Source organism: Rhopilema esculentum, chromosome 10, assembly GCF_057945365.1.
Source record: "Rhopilema esculentum isolate cy_ngs chromosome 10, ASM5794536v1, whole genome shotgun sequence".
In the NCBI taxonomy this organism is placed as follows: Eukaryota; Metazoa; Cnidaria; class Scyphozoa; order Rhizostomeae; family Rhizostomatidae; genus Rhopilema; species Rhopilema esculentum.
In genome coordinates this window covers 11,646,503-11,667,877 of record NC_142824.1, presented here as the reverse complement: position 1 = coordinate 11,667,877, position 21,375 = coordinate 11,646,503, and the positions used below count along the sequence as shown (strand labels likewise).

General features: G+C 33.4%; 2 protein-coding genes and 1 long non-coding RNA gene across 4 annotated transcripts; 1 reads left to right on the top strand and 2 right to left on the bottom strand.

The window, feature by feature from the left end:
* Window positions 1–457: 457 nt before the first annotated feature.
* On the bottom strand, window positions 458–14,009 carry LOC135686184 (coiled-coil domain-containing protein 170). Of its 2 annotated transcripts, none has more exons than XM_065202372.2 (17): window positions 13,610–14,009; window positions 13,257–13,339; window positions 12,505–12,580; window positions 11,808–11,930; window positions 10,545–10,628; window positions 10,133–10,189; window positions 9,567–9,824; window positions 8,976–9,062; window positions 8,622–8,719; window positions 6,558–6,773; window positions 5,903–5,966; window positions 4,699–4,824; window positions 3,927–4,127; window positions 3,175–3,297; window positions 2,557–2,850; window positions 2,015–2,251; window positions 458–1,482 (listed from the first exon to the last, which is right to left on the bottom strand). In XM_065202372.2, exons 1-17 carry the CDS (start codon window positions 13,859–13,861, stop codon window positions 1,264–1,266), a joined length of 2,598 nt encoding a protein of 865 aa, XP_065058444.2. In that variant the 5' UTR covers window positions 13,862–14,009; the 3' UTR covers window positions 458–1,263. The 2 variants fall into 2 exon arrangements, with proteins under 2 accessions (XP_065058444.2, XP_065058451.2); XM_065202379.2 differs by having other exon boundaries at window positions 11,808–11,927.
* An 8-nt stretch (window positions 14,010–14,017) lies between these two features.
* Window positions 14,018–15,262, top strand: LOC135686235 (uncharacterized). The gene is made up of 2 exons (XR_010516056.2): window positions 14,018–14,157; window positions 14,578–15,262. It is a non-coding gene; the product is annotated as an uncharacterized LOC135686235 (long non-coding RNA).
* Window positions 15,263–16,164: 902 nt separating this feature from the next.
* Window positions 16,165–21,375, bottom strand: LOC135686209 (N-alpha-acetyltransferase 40). Its single transcript, XM_065202400.2, has 11 exons — window positions 21,258–21,375; window positions 20,289–20,336; window positions 20,118–20,168; window positions 19,323–19,378; window positions 19,018–19,113; window positions 18,460–18,528; window positions 18,063–18,152; window positions 17,637–17,720; window positions 17,273–17,310; window positions 17,033–17,069; window positions 16,165–16,640 (listed from the first exon to the last, which is right to left on the bottom strand). The coding sequence occupies exons 1-11, from the start codon at window positions 21,261–21,263 to the stop codon at window positions 16,532–16,534; spliced, it is 684 nt and encodes a 227-aa protein (XP_065058472.1). The 5' UTR covers window positions 21,264–21,375; the 3' UTR covers window positions 16,165–16,531.

The window sequence follows — 21,375 nt, the reverse complement described above, 5'->3', positions numbered from 1 at the left end:
CCCTCTAGAAAGTCATAAAATTTCTACATTTCATGTTAAGTGCTTTATACCAATAACAGACAAAAATTCGAAGTACAGCTTTGAAACTGTTAGAAAGCAAGTTGGTATCGTAGTCAAATTATATGGTTTTCAAAGGACAACGCAAAACTGGGGAAATACATGCTTTTTGTTAAGACCTTAATTCAGGGTTACAGAGAATCGAATCGTTTCCAAGATGATGGCAAGTAAGTATTCCTTTTAAGGGAGATCTCTGAACAATTTTTATGGCATGCATTTGGATAAATTATAGCAGATTAAAAAATAACACGTATTTGCAATTTTGAAAAACTCTTCTCTAAAACGTCTTTGAAAAGTGGGCACTTCAGTACCATAACTCCCTTTCTGCCCCCATCCTTACATGGTCATATATATATTGTGTTTTTTCAGAAAAGATTTAGTGAAGAAATAGCAATGAAAATTCAACATCTACTGCTGATGAGCTTTTTACAACAAGTGATAAAATATGATATCAAGCATCACAGAATGATTAATGTGAAACTGCAAAACTGTACAAATATCATTTAAATAGATAGATTGATATGATATCTAGTCAATCAGATCAAGTTTATGAATATCAATTTATTAACTAATTAAATAGTTTCATGCTCTGTTATACTTCTAAAATTGTCATTGAGCGTCAAAATATACAATTGGTGCATGAAAGGTGACAAATGATGGCGTTAGACTTGAATTTCCAAAACTGATAGCCTAAACTGAGTGGGCAGTTTGATAGCTGTGAACAATTTGACAATATTACAGTTCAGAGATGAGTATATTCCCAGTTAACGAATTCAAGAGCCTTCCAAGATAACGTGTTGTTCAGGCATACCAAAAAAACAATTCTCAAATATATCCTTAGATCCGAAAATTTTACCAACTACCTGACGATGACCCAAGTCAGAGAGTATCTTGGATCAGACATGGACCAGCGGACATATTTTCATGACCGCACTAATAGTCTATCTCCGTCCACATAACTAAATTGTTGGGCCATAAAAAATCTTATGGACATTAATAAGAGATTCGAAACTAATTTAAAGCTGGGCACAGTTACTTTGATTTTGGAAGTCTAAACACCACTTAATGCCCCCGTATGCGTTCGACTACACTTCATGACCAGCCTAATGCCTATTAATTTGCTTGCCAAAAGTATTGCATAAAAATTCGTAATTTAAAAATATTTAATCAGATTCATGAACTGTCAAATGAAATGATGCTTTGCAGCTACGTTGAGTGCAGCAGTGTTTTTACGTCACTATAACCATGTTTGAATTCCTTTTCCATTGAATTCAGTGTCGTCTCCAGACTTTTTACAGTATTTGTATAGGTTTCATAGCCTCTAACCACTTTTTCAAGCTTCGATATAATCTCGTAATCAGGTACTGAAAGCTCTTCAATGTCAAGACCAATTAGTTTGGCGAGAGCATGCCGGAATTTTATCAACTGTAAAATGAAACAAAGATATTAAGAAGAATTCAAACGAAAAGTAATTCATTTATTTTTTACCATGTAATGAGGTGTAAATAACATATCTTAAGTATATCTAAACAAACTATGGAAATCAATTGTCTTGGAAAACATAATAAAAAAAGAGGTTGAATTTTCGATGAATATTCAACCACCTAAACATGTTGGAAATTATACGAAAAATGAAAAACGATTTTACTTTAAGTTTTTATAATCGGTGGTTTTACTTTAATCAAAAATGTTTCCTGCATTAGAAATTTAAATAGTAGAACTTATCTAGAAATGTTTGCACCTTATTCGTATGAGTTGAAAAAAAAATTACATTAACGTTAGACAGCTTCGCAACCTTTCTGAAAAATCCTGGAACGGTTGCATTTGAGAAATTTCAGCATGCGTTGATATTGATCAAATGATTCCAACTGAAATTAATCGATTCCAATTGAAAAAAGGACATATGCATCCATCTAATAAAATTGTAGAAACGAGAAAACCAGAAATTTGCACAAACCTGTTTTTCTCTACTTTGTGTTTCCTCCAAACTGCTCCTTGTTTCCTGCAATTCATTCAGCAGTTGCTGATAGTTGAGATTCGTTTTCTGAATTTCCTCCTTCGTTTCTTTTTCGCTTGACTCAAAAGCATGCCTTTTCTCTGCAAGTCTTTTATCAGTTTTCTGTTTGCTTTTTGCCAGACGTTGTACGACTGACTCTAGGTCTTCTATAGTCCTCTTTTGATCTTCAAGTTTTATCTAGATTCGCAGAAAATAAACGAAATCATTGATAGCAGGGAAATCATTGATAGGAGGGAGCAGGGAATTAATGGAAATTTTCTTAAAAAGTAGATTCAAGTGTCTTATTAGGGACAAAATATACACAAATCGAAAAATGAAAGGTCAACCTAATCAGAAAACCAACAAGTTTAGCGAAAACATGCTTTAAATTAACAATATAAAATAAGAATAAGTAGTAAGAAAACATTTTAAACATTTTAAATCACTAACTGAAAATATCTTGTCAGAAAAAGGTGAAACAAATATTGCTATTTTCACTATACCTGCTGTTCACCATATTCCATGATTTTAGCCTTCAGCTGCATCACAATATCTTTATTGCGAGAAAGCTCATCTTGTAGACGTTCACATCTTTTCTGTAATTTTGAATTTTTATTCGACGTGTCATCTCTTTCGTTTTCAATTCTTCCTCTGTCTTTCAATATCTCTTCCAGTTCATTAATTTTCTTCTTGCTTAGTGAAAGTTGAAAATCTTTGCTTTCCAACTGATGCTTAAGTGTCTTCGTTTTTCTTTGCAAGGAGTAGATAGTCGAAGTTCTGTCTTGCAAAGAATTGGTCTGGAAGAAATTTTGCAACTGAATCAGATTTGCCATGGTAAGCACAATGAGAATGACAAATCTTTCATCATAGTAATGAACGATACGCAATTACGGCCAAAGCATTTGTCTCTAGATGAGTATCCAGGAAAAAGGAAATCACTGCAATCTCTTTAAAAGAAAAACGGTTAGCCTAGACGGTGAATTGATGATCGTGGTTGTGAATCTTATACATAAAATAATGCAATACTATCTTAGATTCTCGGTCTAAATCAACAAATATTTTCTGAAATAAAACAAATACAAGCTCGAGTAACCTCGGATAAATTGATTTCGCAGACTTACCTCAGATTTAGAGAGTTGTTCTGCCCTTAGCAAAATGGCATCCGAAGAAATATCAAACCCAGCTTCTACCGCAACTTCGTCTAGTTTCATTGCACGTGACAACTTGTCAATAAATGCCAAGAACTGAAGAATAAATATTTAAACACGTGTTAAAGTTAGGCTGCAAAATTAATTCTGATACATATCAGTTGGCCTTCAAGCATTGCAAAAATGCACATAAAACAGGCATTATTCTCAATAAATTTATTGCTGGGTCAATGCAAGCAATAAGCAGTGACGCCAGAAGATAAGATTAGTGGGTACCGAGTACTGTTTATAAATTTTTCCAAACAAGCAATATTAAGAAAGATACTGCCAGCATATTGGGACTGACCTTGGTTGGTTTTGAACCTGATTATGCAACTTAATTTTACCGATGTAGCGAATGTTTATCGTGTATATCGACAAGATTTTGATTTTGCGCCTTCCAACCGACGTCTACATGACGAATATATTTTCCACACACATAATACTTCATTTGACTTTTACATGTTGCTCAACATTTTTTTCGTTTCAGTAAAAAGGCTTTTGACGACGGTAGGACCCGAGACATGCCGCCCCCAACCCTCCCCTCCCCCGCCACATTTTTGCAAGACAAAAGAGCATCGTATCAGAGAAAATTTCTTAGGGAAAGCTTATCCCTATAACCTTTGACTGAAATTTCATAATACAAATTTACTATCTTGAGGAGCACAAAACTTTCAGATATCTACCTTATTTCTGTCATCTTTCAATCGATCTCTCTCAACATCCGCTGCAATCAGCTCGCCCTCGAGTGCCTTCACTCTTTCATTCATATCCTGCCATTGGTTTTCTGCTTGAGTTGCCCTGGCGATTGTGGAGTGCTGCATATTTCTTTGATTTGATATCTCACCAGCCAAAGCCGATACACGTGACTGAAGCTTTTCCTCATTCTACGATAAAATTACCAATAGTTGATTGACAAATCGTTTGATTTTTGCTAGAAATAACTTCGCACTACACGACAAAATACCTAATCACGATAAAAAAACTTCTTAAACTTATCCAACAACAAATGAAAGCGTGGTGGCTTTTGATATATCAGAATTTAATCTTCCTTAATTATCTTTTGTAAGAATTCCTTTTGATAGAAAGGTAGCTATCTTCAATTTGGTACCTAGCCAAGGTTGGAAATCTTGGGATCCATGGATTGAATTGTTTTTGCTTTACCACCAAATTTTTTTGTGACTGAATCTTGGAGTAAAAACTCCATTTCTGTTTTCAATAATACTTGCTTCAAAACCTAACGCCTACTAGTAACAAAAACTGCTGAAAAACGTCTTAACTATGCTTTCTATATTGACTTAAATTTGACATGATGTAACTGATCACATGAAGCGCGCGTTGGTTTTAAAAATTCGATGGATAAGCGTAATAGATCACAAGAAGAGTCACATAAAAATCATTACTCCGATCAATGCTGTTCATTTTACATAAACTCGCTGTCTCTAACCTAACACTTACAGATTTCTTCTCTTTGTATGACTTGTGTATGGCGCGGATCATGTGCAGAATGTCTGATTCTTTTTCGCGTACTGTTACATCGACATCACTCAAGATCTCAGCAAGCTGTCTCTTGAAGTGCTTCAACTGGAGGTAAAAACAAAGAAAAATAATTGTCTTGGTACGTGGAACAATAATGCTGACATACTTAAAATGAATTCAACAAAAGTTTATGGTTTTCGACGACTAATATCCTGACTTCTTCTGTATACATTGGCCGCAAAAAGTAGATGGAGCACCGCAATTGCATTCGTAATAAATGCATATTTTTCAGTTAATTTCCTTATTTCAAGCAGATGGATCCCCCTTCCCCTCTAAAACAAAACGGGGAAGAAAGATGAACATGTCGCTAAACATCGGTTACAAAATTTACGCTCCAACCTACATTTGTTGTCATTTTCTAGTCGGAATCCAAAATTGTGTATGAGGGAGGGGAGACGTTTAGTAGGAAATATGAAGGGACTGTTCCAACAATTTTGGCGGGCATTGTAGTATTAGCAGTCTTGGTTTAACTTCAAATTTTGATAGAAACAGAAAAATGAAGGAAAAGTTGTACGAGACAAAACGCTTTTAAACCTGATTATACTTTTTGGAGAGCAGTGGGAATTCAATTTTATAAAATGGAATTCCCACATAGAATCAAAGACAAAATTTTAACAAAATGTTCCATAGATGAATAAAATTGTCTACAATTTGCAAAAATAAGGTACTTTTTGAGGCTATAGCATCCATGCCTTTAGCCACTGCGTCATAGTGAATGTTAAGAGGTCCATTATTAGTTATGTTGAGTAAATTTGTAGCTCAATTGCAAACAAACTACCAAAAACATGTTCGAAATAATGACAAGATCGTAGTTGAGAAATCATTCTTAAAAAAGAAACAAGTCAGCATCATTGTAAACAATAAAGTTACGATCGAAGGAAGAATGAGGTGTCGAGACGTCCAAGGCTCCCTTTAGCTTAAAACTCCAAATTCTATAAAAAAACAGGATAATGGCACTGATATCGTCTAAAATATAGCATGTAAAATGCTTTTCTGGTGAGGAAATGACCTCCAGGGAAAAACTTGGTGACAGTGCTGGTGACAGACAAGCATAAATCAATGCATCGCAACTGCCAGGAACTATAAAATAACAGTTGATGCCAGATTACAAAGTATATAATACCTTGATATCGGCTTTATGGTACGAGTCTTCTTTTGTGGCCAAAACTTTGTCAAATTCATGCAATCTGCGAAATCAATTATAATTACTTTAATACTACCATTTTTTATAATAAAAATTTTAAAGCAAAGTTACAGAAAAAATTTCGAATTAATCGTAATTACGTAAACGTAAACGTAATTATTATTATTATTGCTCGTGAGGGCAAAGACAGGTGTTCTTCGGGAAAATGTTCGTATAAAATGATTTTAGGGAAATAACTTCTAATTGGATAAAAATAAGAAAAACGGAACCATTATACGATCATATGGCATTATGCAAATTATTTTGTATTTTCGAATCTTGGTATAAGCAATGCATTTGGTTTGAAGGAAAAGGATGCGTGTAAAAAGCTTTCTGTGCTTATCCAAATTTTCCTACGCAGACAACGTTTGAGTTCTTATTCCTTCCATGGTTTATCCATTTTTGAATATTTTCTCGTCTAAAAAGCTAGAACCAATAACTTTCAAAGTAAAAAGGTTATCATAATATTGTAACTTCAGCGATGGATTTTTCAAGTTAAATCGCATTGAGGCACCAGCTACCCCAACTCCCCCCCCCCCCAAAAAAAAATGCAAATTATAACAATGCAAATTGATAGAAATAAAGAGGTGCATACCTTAGTTCTTGGTCTGCAAGCCTTTCTCTTGTACTCGACCAAGCTTCTTGGCTATGCTTTAGGTTGTCTTTCACTTGCTGCAACTCAAGTTCAGTTTCCCTTTGTTTTTGTGTAGCAATATCTCTCTCTCGAGTCAAATTTTCAATTTCTTTTAGCCTTTCGCCAGAAAGTTGCTGTTCCTTTCCAATATCCGCCACAAGCCTCATTATCGTTTCCCTAGAATCAGGGCAAAAAAGATAATGATACACTGTCTTAACAGTTTAAGCTATGACACCAGGGGCGGATCCAGAGCAAATTTGAAGGAGGGGCAGTTGGTAATGGGGGCGCTGAAAAATTGGTTACGAGAGTACGCTGTACAGGGACGAAAACAAGTTGCTAATTTTGGGGGGGCGTGGAAGTATGAAAATTCCAACTTTAAGTGATAAATTTTTCATTCGACCAATAGATCTGTTGTACCTACCAAATTGATATTTGTAAATAGCCCGAACACCATAGTTCTTTTTTCTTTATAATTACCAAATCTTTACTCAATAATTAGCCTAAAGCATAAAAGCCTAAATCTCTAAATTTTGATTAACATGAAACAAACATTAAACATACTGTAAGAAGTAAAGCAACATTTAAGCAAAACCAGTATTAGATATACTTAATGATTAGTAGTATTCTTTCAGATCAATTGATCAATTTTATCTAAAATACATTTTTTCACGATATAGAAGCACCAAGAATTTGGGCCTTTTATTTTCGTTCTTGATCGAAGAAAACTACCTTTAAACTTTTCAGAGGGCCAAATGCCTTTTCATTCTTTACAATTGAAATGATGATTTGAGAACAAACTTGTGCATATGCCTGATTCGAAAGATGAAATACTCTTCTTTGATCAAATACTTCTACTGCAGTTTTTGCAATGTGTTCTTGCTCCACAGCAGTTTTGTCATAGGAATTTATGATAAGGACTCAAGGACATTAACAAATAACAGGGGGAGTTTAGCATAAACTCGATTTTTATAAGAAGCGTTGAGAATTTTTAGTACTGAAAGATTCTTAATCTTTTATTGAATTAACTACTCGTAGTTTCTAAAAAAATTCCCACTCTAATATTTTCTGATCAATGCGGGTATTATTATTCCAAACTGTAAGTTTCAAGTTTCTTATCCGTAAGTTCACCTTGCCTGATCGTAATTTGATTCAACTCCCGTCAGAAAGAAAGAAAAAGAAAACGGGGCAAGTGTGCAATTTGGATCCAGTGGAGACGGGATTCACAATAGAAAACGATTGGATGGGTCAGCTTCAGCCTGTGAATTTTAATGTTTAGAATTTTTATATTTAAAATAAAAAAACTTCTTAAAATATAAAATTCACAAGTTTGGTCTTAAGAAAAAAATTCCAAGTCAACCGTTACGTTTTCCAACTGTAACTGGATTTTCCAAACTTTGGGGGGGCGTTACGCCCCCCACGCCCCCCTATTATTTACGTGCCTGACGCTGTATACAACAATTTCAGATACCTTTTCAAAATAAACAATATAACTTTGAGGTAATCCTTGAAGCAAATTAACCTATCGGTCCAAGAACCTTGTTCATCTGATTCTCATTCTTCAAAAGGGGCGCACAATTTCCAAAAAAGGGGCACCAGACTTGCTTCAACTCGTTGAGGGAGGGGCAACTGCCCCTAGTTGCCCCCACTTAAATCCGTCACTGTATGACACAGAAATATTCTTGATTCAAATTAAGAAGAAAGTAATTTTCAAAATTTCAAGCTCAGGCAGGAGTTTATTAATTGCTGCAGAAATAGACATAAGAGCTAAGACTTTTTAGTCTAAGGAAAATATTACTAGTCTTTAAAAAATGCAGCGCCTTTTTTCACCAAATAGCCACGCCTCTGACTACAATTGTCACTTTACATATGATAGAAACTTTGCAATAAATGGCATATGTACAAAGATCTGTGATTTACAGTTCCTCAACAACATTTCTTTGATTGCAGTCTTACAGAGGGATTACCAGCTAGCCAGTTTATCCAAAATAACATTATGACAAGCAAATAAAATTCATACAAATATACCTGCTTGCTTTGACTTCAAGATCAGTGTTTTGGTATTGATGAGTCATTGATGTCATCTTCTGTTTCAAGGAACCAAAATCTCTTACTGCTTCTTTTACCTAAAGATAAAACAATTTGAAAAATTGTAATATATTGCTAAATGAAATGGCCAGATTATATGGTAAACTAGAAAGGATAAGCAAAAATGTTATCAGTGGGGATACATAAAGAACGGGTAAATATATTTCTTTGAATACTTCCAATGGCGTAGTGAGTTGGAGGGAAGAGGGGGCAGATATATGACAAAAATATCTTTGAGAAAGGGTGCTTTTGGCTACACTACTGGATAGTTATATATCATATTCTATCACATACCCTTGACACAATAAGGTCTATTGCTTCCAGACCTCCAGGTGCTTCAATACCCAATAAATTTGCCAGTAGAGCACACATTTCCCGCAGCTACAATGAAAAAAAGGTATGAGCTATAAGCTAAAAAACCTATTCAAAAATTCCAGTTGTATTGTGAGCTAGAAATGATCTAGCAGCCCTTTCATTCAATATGATGAATTAAACATTTATCATTCCATTGTTTGGTTTAAGAATCCTTTGACTTTTAATCTGTATACATAAAGCTATGAATAATAAGACAAGATTTTATCTTGAAGATTAAAAGTTACTCTGGCATGACCTTCATAGAAAACTCAGATTGAAAGAAGACAAACATTAATCAAAGTAGGTCAAAGGAAACACAATGCATCATGCTTACATTATTCAACGGTCTGTCAACAATCTGGTTAAAGATGAAAATATGGAGGATTTTTCACAAGGCCTGACACATAACCTCTTACTGTCTTTTTTAACTGCTTATTAATAAGACATTTACTAGTCTCTTCACTTTTGAAAGCTTCATTCATTTCCTTGTGTAGTCATTTGAAGTGATCTATTATTGAAATAATGACTCACTTTTCGTTCCCATTCCTCTGCTTTCTTTGTCTTTTCTTCTTCAACTTTCAAATGATGTTTTAAGGAAATTTCAAGCTTCTGTTTTTCATCTACTTGCTGCTGGAGTTCTTTTTTCAAAGAGAATACTGTTACATCTACTCGCGACATCTTATTCTCTTTATCAACTGCAAAATCCTCAGCATCTTTCACCCGGTTTTGCAAGGATGAAATCATAGCACTGCTGCGTGCTTGAAACTGTTTGCCACTTTCAATTTCACACTACAACAAAGAAAAATTTTCCAAGTTTGTTTTAAAATCAGGAGTCAAAATACCCAGAATATATTTTTGTAATATAAATGGTTATACATTATATTTAATTATTGTCCTCCCATATATACAAAGAAATATAGCCACAAATACATGTATGTAACAGATGGGTTTACTGAAAAATGAGCTTATCATCACTGATAAATGACACTTTCCCTTTTGTCACTGTTACATAAAATAGCAAATGTTGTGACTTTTGAGAGGTTTTCACATTTCTCACATTCAACAGTCAAAAAGAATAAAATAAGTAAATTTCACACCTTTAAATCCATAATTTTCTGTTGCAAGTCAGAAATCTTGCCCTTTGCCTTTTTTATCTGTTTGAGAAACAAATTATGGTATTGCATAGAAACTCAATATTGGAGCACAATACAGCAGACAATTCCCAAAGATGAATAAGACCTATAGTATCAAATATTACAAAAGTGAGAAGAAAGAAAATGGAAAATAGCTCTACTGCCAAATTATCTGATGACAATTTTTCAATGATAATTAACAACAAGGAATAAATAACAAAAGTTAACTTCAAGGGGTTTCAAGACAGTAAATGTGAAAACTTAAAATTTGCTGCAGATGAAGTAAAAAAAGCCATTTAGAAAAGAAAATATTTTTATCATAAAAAGGAAAACAAGTACAAGGCAGCTACATTTTAGATTGAAAAATCAAACTTACCTCATCTTGACATGTTGCTGATTTGACCTTTTCTGCGGCAAGGTCACTTGCTGCAGTTTCAGCTGCTTGTCTATAATGACTAACCTTCAGAAAGAACATTGAATTGTTTAGACTTGAGTCTATGGGTAATTGTCTCAGGATACACCCTTTTAGTAAGCATATTATAAATTTTTCCAGCCTGGATATTCTTAAGAAACTTCTATCACAATATATTCTTAAAGTATTCTTATTATTTTCAATTCTGATATGGTATCAAAGGAAGAATTGGCTGCTCTTGAATAAAAACCAAGCTTTTTGAAAAACGAGATATGTCAGTTCTACAATTCCCTGTTATCAGGGCCATGGAGAGGTTTTATGAGCTCCAAGTCAGGACGAAGAAAAAATAGCGAGACAAGCCGATGGCAGACTCTTCTCAAGGTTATGGGGAATGCTCCCCAAAAAATGTTTGAAGACAATTCTTGTTAACATTGCTAAATTATGCTGGTGGCTATTTTCATACAGTTCAAACAGATGTGATATATTGGCAACATAATTCATAAAAATAAAACATTTTAGCTGTAAGATTTCCAATTCATTATTGCACGGAATACTGGAGACATGGCATACTAAAGTACTTTTCGTCCGATACTCTTCGGAGCATAACTGAAACAGGGATGTTGGAGCACATTTTAGAGTTGGGGAGGGAAGGCTCTTTACATAGTTTGCCACCATTATCTTAGATGCCACAACCTTTATATCATACTTCAGCTAAAGCCCCCCCCCCCCCTTCTGGCTCTGACGTGCCTGTACAAAGGTAAGATAACGATCCAAAGTTAGCTGGAAATTTATATCCAGGTGTGGATCAAAAGTAACCTGAGAGGAAGAAAGAGGTATTTGATTGGTTGGCTATCTTTTTACCAATCAGCAACCACTAACCTTGTACCTAATTCAAGAGTCCATGAGAAAATGAACTGTTTCTATCTACACAAGTTGGGATCCTTTTTAGATGCAAAAACTTAATTTTGCTCATTATCAGTGGCTTGAAAGTGTCCAACAAAAAGTGCTTTAGTATGCTACATTTCAAGTATTTCATGCAATCTTCAAATATTGGGGTACCAAAAACATAATTGGCAATTCTTTATATTTCAATATACTTTCATTTACAAAATTCAAACAAATAAGATCTATTGTTGCAAATGGATGTGTGTGCCACAGTTTTATTCTTGTCTAATGTTAAGTCACCTTCTATTCTTAAAAGCAATTAGCAATATCATACCAACTAACCTGTAGTGTCAGAGTATCTCTTTCTTGAAAAAGAGATTGTAGTTTCTCTTTTTGGTTGCTTTCTAAATCTTGATTGGTCAAACCAATGCCTTCTGTGAGAGACTTTGCAAAAGCAGATGTCTGCTGAAAAAATATGAGTCACAGACATTCAAATCTTTGATGAATTTGTAGGAAGAAATGTGGTTAGGGATCTATCAATAAGTTTCTTGTGAACCTAATGAAAAAATGAGAGGCAATCCTAGTAATATCAGGCATGCCATCACATGCAAAGGCATCCACTCATGCCTTAAATTTTTCAAACATGTTTTTTATCACACTTGCAACACCACTTTTGACTGACTAGTCTTTTTTCCTTTTTTTCTTTTAATTTCTTGCTAGCTTTTTCCAAAGTAGTTTTTTCAATTTCTTTTGTGTGAATTACATTGGCCACATTTCTGGGGAGCTTTTTCAAACAGTGATACACGCTTACATAAATAAATTACATTTCAAAGGCTATCAGGCCCTCATATACATCGTTTTCTGGATCCCAAGTCATCACACCCCTTTACTTTTTAAAGAGTGGGATTAACAGCACTGGAAAGAGAATACAAATTTATGTTAAAAACAGCGCAATATATTATGGCATTAAAGGAGGCAAGAAGCAAGAATATTAACTTTGTTATTTACTTATTAATAAAATCTTTTTAATAAAATATACCTTGGTGGCATCTGAAGCAGCTCCATAATTTGGAGGATGGGGCCAGGTATTCAAGATGCTATCCAGATCACTTTTCCTGATAAATCAAAAGAAGTGGATGTTGTTAAACTTGTATAATTGTTGCATTGGCTTACATAAAAAAACTGTGGGTCAATGGGTCAATTGATGCTCAACAACCAACAGTAGTAGAAAAGAAAAAAAATCCCATGTGCCAATCATTTTACCCAAGCAGAAATTTACCTTGTGTCTATAATATGTGTTGCAAATATAGCAGTTTATGTGTTGATGTTATACATGCTAAGGTATGTTAAGAATACTTTTTCTTGATTGTATTTGTCTATTTGATTCTTGAAATTGTTGAAAGATTAAACCTCTGTTTAATAACTTAAAAATGTGTCCCTCATTATGCCTGACATTCTTGGTACAAGATTGCAAAATCTTTTATGTATATCTATATGTTTGAAAAAGATCTCCACATAAAAAACAGTATATCAGGCTGGTTAAATTGGAACCCCTCAGTCTTCTTTCATTGGACAGGCAAATGTTGAAAAAACTTCATGTTACTTGGATTGTTCGGTCTGAGCTACTTCAATTTGAATATTTAGATATATCTCTATTGTTACTAAACAGCTTTTGCAATATACAAAAACATGAAAATTTCTGCACAGATAATGACAGTTTCATTTTTGGCAAATTTGGAAACAAAAAATTGATTTGAAAAGAGAATAGATGCAAATCAATCTGAAATTTACCTCTGGAATGAATATCTACTAGAATTATCTTTTTTTGAATCCAATATGTCAGATAGGTTCAGCTTGAAGTTGTCATCTGCTGGCTGAAAGGTGAATATATATGAATATATAATATTGATTTGAACTGGAAGAATTTTGCTATTCATAAAAGAGCTAATTTTATTGATGCTTTCAATAGGATATATAGGAGAGTGCATTTTATCATTAAATATAGCAAAATTATAGATTAATATATTCTATGGGTATTTTATTTACAGAAAATGAAGATGTATCATAATAAAATCGGTTATGCGCATCAAATGATAGTTAAGATCCTGTTGAATAGAGAGGTAATAGACTGGCGGTTCTCGTACCTCGTTTGAATCTTTCAAAGACAAACCAGAAATCGAGCTTGAAACGCTACTATCTGCCGACAAAGGTCTTCGTTTTGAGTATGAGAAAGAAGCATGCTTTGATCTGCCAGATTTGTCTTTGATGGCCCCATCAGACCAATTCTTGTAATCGTCAACGAAGCGCAAAGACTGCCTAGGCCGCGATTCTGAAAAGCCACGGCTGTTTGCAGAAATGCGCGGCAAGTATTCTTTATCAAAACCGTAATAGGCCATTGATTCCCGATCTTCAATGTATTTCTCACCACTTGCGAGTACTAAACAGCTATTGTACACGTTATTTTTGAGTCAACTTCTTCAGATCTGTTTCAGCTTCAAACAACTCACAATAACTGGTTTATGTTGCCAAGCAAGAACAACTAAATTTGACAGTGTTTCTATGGTGACTGCATTATAGAAGCTGGATATTGAAACGAGGAAATATCTAATACGAGGTTTGTGGTCGTTGCTGTGCAAACACAAAATTCGGCTGCAAAGAAAAGGCGCGTTAAAAAGAAAACTTTGAAATCAAGGTAATAAATGCATCTTAAATTTCCCACAATATGCTATTAACTTTATAAAGTTAATAGCTATTAATTTCTTGCATCCTTTAACACAGAGTTGAGTATGTAGAATTGTCTGAAACTACGCTTAGAATTCCTTTGTTGCCTTTTGGTTCTATTGGTGATATGAATATTTAATATGTGTGGGCCTTAAAATGCAGATGTTCTGTTGTGTTGTATTGTGATGTAAGGTAGGGCGAAACCTTCCCGAAATCATTCAATTGAATCTTTCAATATTTTACAGAACACAAGAAATTTCTGATAATACTGAAGCTCAAAAGATATATAACCAAAGAAAGAAAACCTAAAAATTGTACAAAGGGTTTTGTGTGTCCTCAGATTATTTAGAAATTTTATACTGTCTGTTAAATTCAAATTCTAATTCTGCAGGTAAAATGGCAGCTACAGAGACTCAGTCACCTGCAGAGTTATTAAAGACAATTGAAGACAGTTTCCAAAGTCTTACAGATAATTACAAGCAATCAGAGGAAGCAATAATGTCCAGGTTCACTGAAACTGGAAAGGCTTTTGAGGCTATAGAGAATGCGTTGCAAGACTTAATGGATCATTCTGGTGTTAATGATCAATACAGTGAAATGGGAGAAACATCTGAAGCAGAGTGACACATACAGATCCAGTTGATGCTTTTGTGCTCTAACTTATTAAAGACTTCAGAAACAAGATGCAATTGTTTTGAAGACATCAAATCTACATAAAACTCTCTGTTACTCTTTGAAATTTGATTTTGTGTACATAGTAGCAGTTTTCTACCTATAATTTTAATCTTTAGGTTCTAGACCACACATCATTTTATTTTCATTAGAAACCTTTTCCTCTTTAGCTTTTAAACAAGTTATCTTATAAATCCTTCATTTCCAATTTTCTTCAAGAACCTTAGCAAGAGAAAAATAGTAGTTGAGAACTTAATGATTTAGAGATGCATTTTTATTGAAGTTCAGAAAGATTAAAGAAAGACAAGTTTATCTAGTTATACATAACTTTGAAGCTTTTTTAATAGAGATTGCTTTGGTACACTATTTATATTAAGTGTTTATGAAAGTTATATGTTATCATCCCTTTTTTGAATTTCGACATTCTTGTCCTCCAGAAATCATTTAATTTCAAGGAAAATAAGTCACTTCACATCTTTGTTAATGATAAGTTATCTTGAAACAGAGTTGCTGATGTTTTTTTGCTGTGAGATGGATTCACAAAGGATAACCTTTTTCTGGAAATCAATTCAGTTGCAGGAACTTGTTAATCATTGATGTATTTTACCAGTTTGGCATGGATAACCTCCTACCTACCTCTACAAAAAATGTTTTTTATGATCGGGAAAAATTACCACCTTGGATGCATACTTTTCAGAGAATGAAGAAAAAATTGTTTGCAAGACAGATGCAAGAAATTATTTGCAAGACCAACAGGGGAAAATATATTTTCATATTGACTTTCGCATTCCATCAAAACTTAGATGTGGAATCTTTGCATTAAACAGTCTAATTTTGAATAAAAATTATATAAAAAACAAAAACATAAGATTCAAACTTCTGGGCATTATGTTACATAGTAGAATCTGTCTGTGTTTCTTTTTGTGTGCGCCATATGTCAATGATAAGAATATGAGAATTTGCAAAAAATAATTTCCTTTTGATAATGACCTTCATTTTTTTCATTCTTTCATTTTGTTATAGTGTTCCTTCAATTATTTTTGACACTTTTTGCAGCTGTTGACAACTGAACTCTCAATGTTATAGATTTTGCTTCTAACCACTTGTATATGAAACTGCAGTCAAGCATTTTTACATAATCTGATAAAACCTGGTTACCAGCAAATCAAAGAAGTGAGTGTGGGTAAAATATATGTAACTCGAGGAGTACTTTAAGATAAGCCTGCCCCCCCCCCCCAGTTGGGGAGTAGGCTACTTAAGTTAGGGATGCAAGAACTTTAGCTGAATCAAAAACTGACAAGTAACATCATTCCTTCTGTATCTCTTTTTCAGATTTTTACAGCAAATACAACTTTGCATTTCAATGGTTATGAGGTAGACAACATTTTTACAAATAAAATATTTTAGACATCAATATAAAAATGCACGCCTGTACATAAAACACTATTCCACCAATTTTCAAATCTTCTTTCTGTTGATACAAACTCAAAAGAAATAAATGAAATGACAAAGTTCCACCACTGCTATCAGCAAGTGAAGCTGCAACTCGATTTTCAGGATCTGATTTCTTGGTTTCTTGAGCACCCACATTGTTAACAAGCAGTTTATGACTTGTTAAATAAGAAGTAAAAGAAAATTTAAGAGAACTGAAATCAATCTGGAAAGTCCTTCTTCTATTGCTGAGCTGTCTTTCGAATAAGTGATTTTGATAGTATTTCATAGTCGTAGTCATCTGGATGCATTGGGTCATAATATCTGGGTGATGTCTCATCAACCACATATCTAAAATAGATGTTACAAACTCTTCATAAAAATTGCACAACATTCATGATTCAAAGATTATTAGAGTATATGACTTATTCATTTGTTATTTGCCTCATTCGAGAAGAGTATACTGTAAATTCTGTTTCCAATAAACTCTACCACTTCCATAACTAAACAGCATTTATTTCCATGTGACATTGAATAACAAGAATATTTTTGAAATTCAGCTGGGTAACATTGAAATTTTTCATGCTTTGTTTATTAGATTTTTCATACTGTATTTCACCATCATATTTATATGCAAAAAAATGTTTAACCTGAGTATTGTTTATATGTTTTGTTTTGCCATTCATCGTTACAACAAACTGGAGAAAACTACCGGGTGAAAATCAAAAATACAAAAAACTCACTTCAGATTATTGAAGAAGTTAACAGCCTCTTTATTGTCTGTTAAAAAAACAAAATATCCAATTAAAAAATATCAAGAAAAATGCACAATTAAAGTAAATTTTATCTGATGGTTAGCATTGAGTGCATATAAATATTATTTTTAGGTATAATATAAAGAAAAAAAGTGATATATAATGCAACCATCATACTTCAAAGATTTCAGGCAGTGGTATTTCAATAAAATAATCAAATGCTTTTACCCTTAAAAACAGTGACCATGACTTTGCTCATCTTAGCCCTAAAAGTTAAAACAGTAACATTCACACATTAAGGACATCTAAAAATTAAGGACTTCATATAGATAGCGACAAAAATATGGAAGCATGATAATACTTTAACAAGTTGAGAAGGCTTGGATAATGAAATCACCTATAAAAAATAAAAATTATATTTTTTTTGGCACACTCTAGATTTCAAAACAACAGTATGTGTTATGATTCTTGATTTTTGTGCTATTCTGAAGATTTCTGGTATCAGGGACTTAATTGATAAAATCAAACATAAAAACTAATTACAGCAAAGTACAATAATATTGGTACAAATCTTTTAGACAACTAGACTTGCCTGAATCCCATGAGCTCCAGTATTTGTAACATGAATTTACCAAGTCCTTTTCCTCTGACTTGTTCCTCTAATTGAATTTCATAGCTACAATAAATGATTAACTATAAGCAATACAATTATTCTGTATGAGTTTCAGTTTCATATAATTAAGTTTCTACCACATGAAATGCAAGACAATATGGGCTAATCAATTTAATAGTTAGCAGCTTGGGACTCTCTAAGCAGCTCCCCAAATGAGGAAGGGGCACCCCCTGTTTGAAGATGACTGACATAAACATCCCTAGTTCTGCAAAAGTGGCTTCATATCTGTTGATTGTTGGTATTACAAGCACTTTTAACTTCTGACATAGGCTTGAAATGGCCCAACTTAAAATGATGATACATCAATGACAATAAAAAACCTTAAATCACAAATTATCCCTTTACCAATAAAGAACAGGGTCATCAAAATCCAGGTCAAATCTAAAATGAGAAATGCCAACTATTTTTCCTTCAGCATCTTTGGCAATAATATACCTACAATAGAAAGTGTATGTATCAAAGAAAGCCATTAAAAGAAACAAAATGAAAAAAATATAAATGTAGGATCTTTTGAGCAATCTAAAATACCAGTCAATCTAAGCATGTTAATTTGAGCATGTTAATTTTGAGTCACTCATCTAATGATAGGAAATATCTATTTGCAAAGCTAAAATAAATTGGAAAAATTTATGTTGCTTACTTAGGTTCTCTTTTTTAATGATTACTTCACTCTACTCAATACCAATACAAGAAGTTAAAAAACATGTAAAATATAGAATTTTACAATAGTTCTGCCTCTTACCAGGCTTTGTCGTCAGTTATCTCAGCATATTTATCTTTGTCCTTCCAGCCCCAACTGCTTTTCTCATATCTAGATGAAATTACAACAACTTCATCAACACAACCGCCGATACCAATTAAAGAAACTGACAAAACTTAAAATGCCTGCTTGTATCTCAACACAGTAATTTACAAATTAACTGTACACTTTTAGACCAACCTGAATAAAAAGTACAAAATTTTACAGAGACAAATAAAACTTTAAGATTTGCATAAAATCAACTGCCTTGTCTGTTTCAGTTAATATTTGAGTTGACATAACAATACAAACTACAACAGAGAATAGAGCAGGCTGAAAACATCTGAATTATAAATTAACTGTTTTAAATAAAAACTGGATTGGTGTCAGGAAAGTTTCTTGCCCCATGCATGCTAAGAGTGAAGTATTGCTAGACTAGACAGATAGGTATTCAAGCTAAATCAGATATCATGCAGTTTGGTGACAATACTTGAAATAAGAAATGTGCAACGAAAAAACAAAAAATTACATACAATTTTAGTTCGTTATTGAAAAGCTTACAACTCATGCATGTTCCTCTTTGTTAAATCAAAACAAACATTCTTTTCTTCTTCACTTGAGGCTGATGCTTTCTTGCATTCCAGCTTAATGCAAAGTCTGTAAAAATGATCAAGAAATTAAACCAATTTAGGAGAAGCTAGAAACTTTGATAAAAAAACGAATAAACAGATGAGCTTAGCATGAAAAAATGACAGAAAATTCAAATTTTGTACAAATGACACCTTTCAAAATTAAATATTTTCTATTTGTGTGGCTCTTAAGGCCTACTTAAAAGCTGGGTAGCAATATATAATGGTACTATTTACCCATTCCGAGTGAATGTCCTGAAAGCAGGGACAAGTTCTTCAAGATGATCAGCTTTCTATAAAACATATAAAACACTGTGACAAAGCATAATAACTTCTTAGTTATAACATATAATTTTTTTCCAAAACTATTACTAATGCTCTAATCAAGGTTTGAGCAATAGCGTACAGATACTTCATGTAATGTAACGTAATGTAATGTTGATGTTCTAAGGAGATTTGGATGCTGCTTACAATTGAAAAAGAGATATAAAGATTAGATACCGTAATTCCTCAAATTGGCCCCCCTCCCTTGAAAAAGCCCCCCCCCCCCTCAAATAAGCCCCCATCCTAGAACTACTAATTGTCAATAAGCCCCCCCTCGAATAAGCCCCCACTGCTACTGTAAATTCTGGAACTGGACCCCTCCATTTGATGATTTTTGTAATCAGAGGTTGCCTTGGCGTTTTATTGAATTACCACAATAAATTCATACTTCTGGTAGTAATTAATCAAATGCTCATAAAGAAATTCCTACTAGAATAAATGAGGTCTTTTAATAATGTATTCTTAATGTCTACAATAATTTTATAAGCCCCCCTTGTATAAGCCCCCCCCCCCCCCTCAAATAAGCTCCCATCCAAAAATATCAAAAATAAATAAGCCCCCAGGGGGCTAATTCAAGGAATTTACAGTATAGCTTTTTTGGAAAAAAGGGATTGATAAGAAGTGATACAAAGATGTGATAATCAATGCCATTTTCAGATTGTTTATTGCATAAAACAGCGATTCCTAAAGATTTTGCCTCCAATTTACCTGATTTGCAGCATCACTGAGTGCTTGCCCTTCAGCAACTTTCTTTTGTTCCTGAAATGAAAGAACACTTCAGAATATAAAAGATCCAGGTGAACACAAACATTTTCCCAGATGAATGAAGCAAACTCATAGTTTCTATTTAGGCCTTCTAGAAATCTTTTAGAACCAAACCTCTTTGTGTTTGAGTTTCTTTTCCTTGCCTTTCTCTGATTTCTTTCTCTACAAGAATGCAGAAAGATACCTTTAAAAAAACACTTTAAGAAAATAATTTATCTTTATATAACTAAGATCAAGGTTAAATTCTTGTACAAAATACACTTAGTAAACTAAAAGCTGTCAAACTTTTTGTAAAGTTGAGGGTGTAAGCTGTGTTAGTAGTAGTAAATTTGGCTTATAATCTCACCAAAGGTTACTTGCAAACTTGCAACTAAAAACAGAGAGTGACTGTAAATGAGGTGATTCTGTAACTGCAAGCAGAATATGATTGAACAGTTTCACATATTTTGGCCTAAATTACATGTGTCTGGTAACACTGGTGATTAAAGTCACATGAAATTTAGGCCAAAATATTTGACTCAGGTTTTAGTTTAGGATTTATTAAAAAATTTAGGATTCAGGACGAATTTTGCCATCTTGAAACTAATTTTATAAGTGAACTCAGCAAGAAAACTGTCAGCTCTCAATTTATTGGCATTTATATTTTATAATGGGTTTTGGCATCTTTGGCATTTTTGTTTAGTTTAGTTCTTCTTTGTTTTCTTTTTATTGATTTGTAATTGTTAAACTTAACCTTTATCCAGAAAATTTTGTCTTAATGTTGAAGTTTTTTTCTGCATTCAGTAATTTTATGCATGCAGTATAATAGGGCAAACAACTCGATAGCACATCTAAGTTCTTTTTATTTGCCCTAAGCTTTATCAATTATAAGTATATTTAATAATGTAGCCTGTAATTAAAAGCTTGAATTTATTATAATTAAATTTAATTGAATTGAGTCTAGCCATTTTATAAGGAAACCTTTTTAGGCCGCACGCGGCGCACATGATCAATAGCGTTACTCTACAATCGTTATTGGATGCTCTTTTTGTTATAAATTCTGACACAAAAATCCGACATTCTGATTATCTCAAAAATACTTACACCCATTATTAAAAGATTCACAATCCTTCAACAACGAATATCTGCTCTGATTAACGAGTTCGGAGTTCTATCACATTACTACTTGAGAACTTTCGCGCCTTTTTAGTCTCGATTCAAA

Bases quoted from the DNA above. Each gene is read 5' to 3' on its own strand.
- LOC135686184 (XM_065202372.2), bottom strand. From the start codon at position 13,861: ATGGCCTATTACGGTTTTGATAAAGAATACTTGCCGCGCATTTCTGCA. The intron at 10,190-10,544 runs GTAAGTTTGATT...TTTCTCAAACAG, and splicing joins CAGCAACATGTCAAGATGAG to ATAAAAAAGGCAAAGGGCAA. The intron at 5,967-6,557 runs GTATGCACCTCT...TTGATTTCGCAG, and splicing joins CTTGCAGACCAAGAACTAAG to ATTGCATGAATTTGACAAAG.
- LOC135686209 (XM_065202400.2), bottom strand. The intron at 18,153-18,459 runs GTAAGAGGCAGA...TTTCTATTGTAG, and splicing joins ATAACTGACGACAAAGCCTG to GTATATTATTGCCAAAGATG. The intron at 17,721-18,062 runs GTAAAGGGATAA...CATTTATTGTAG, and splicing joins GATGACCCTGTTCTTTATTG to CTATGAAATTCAATTAGAGG.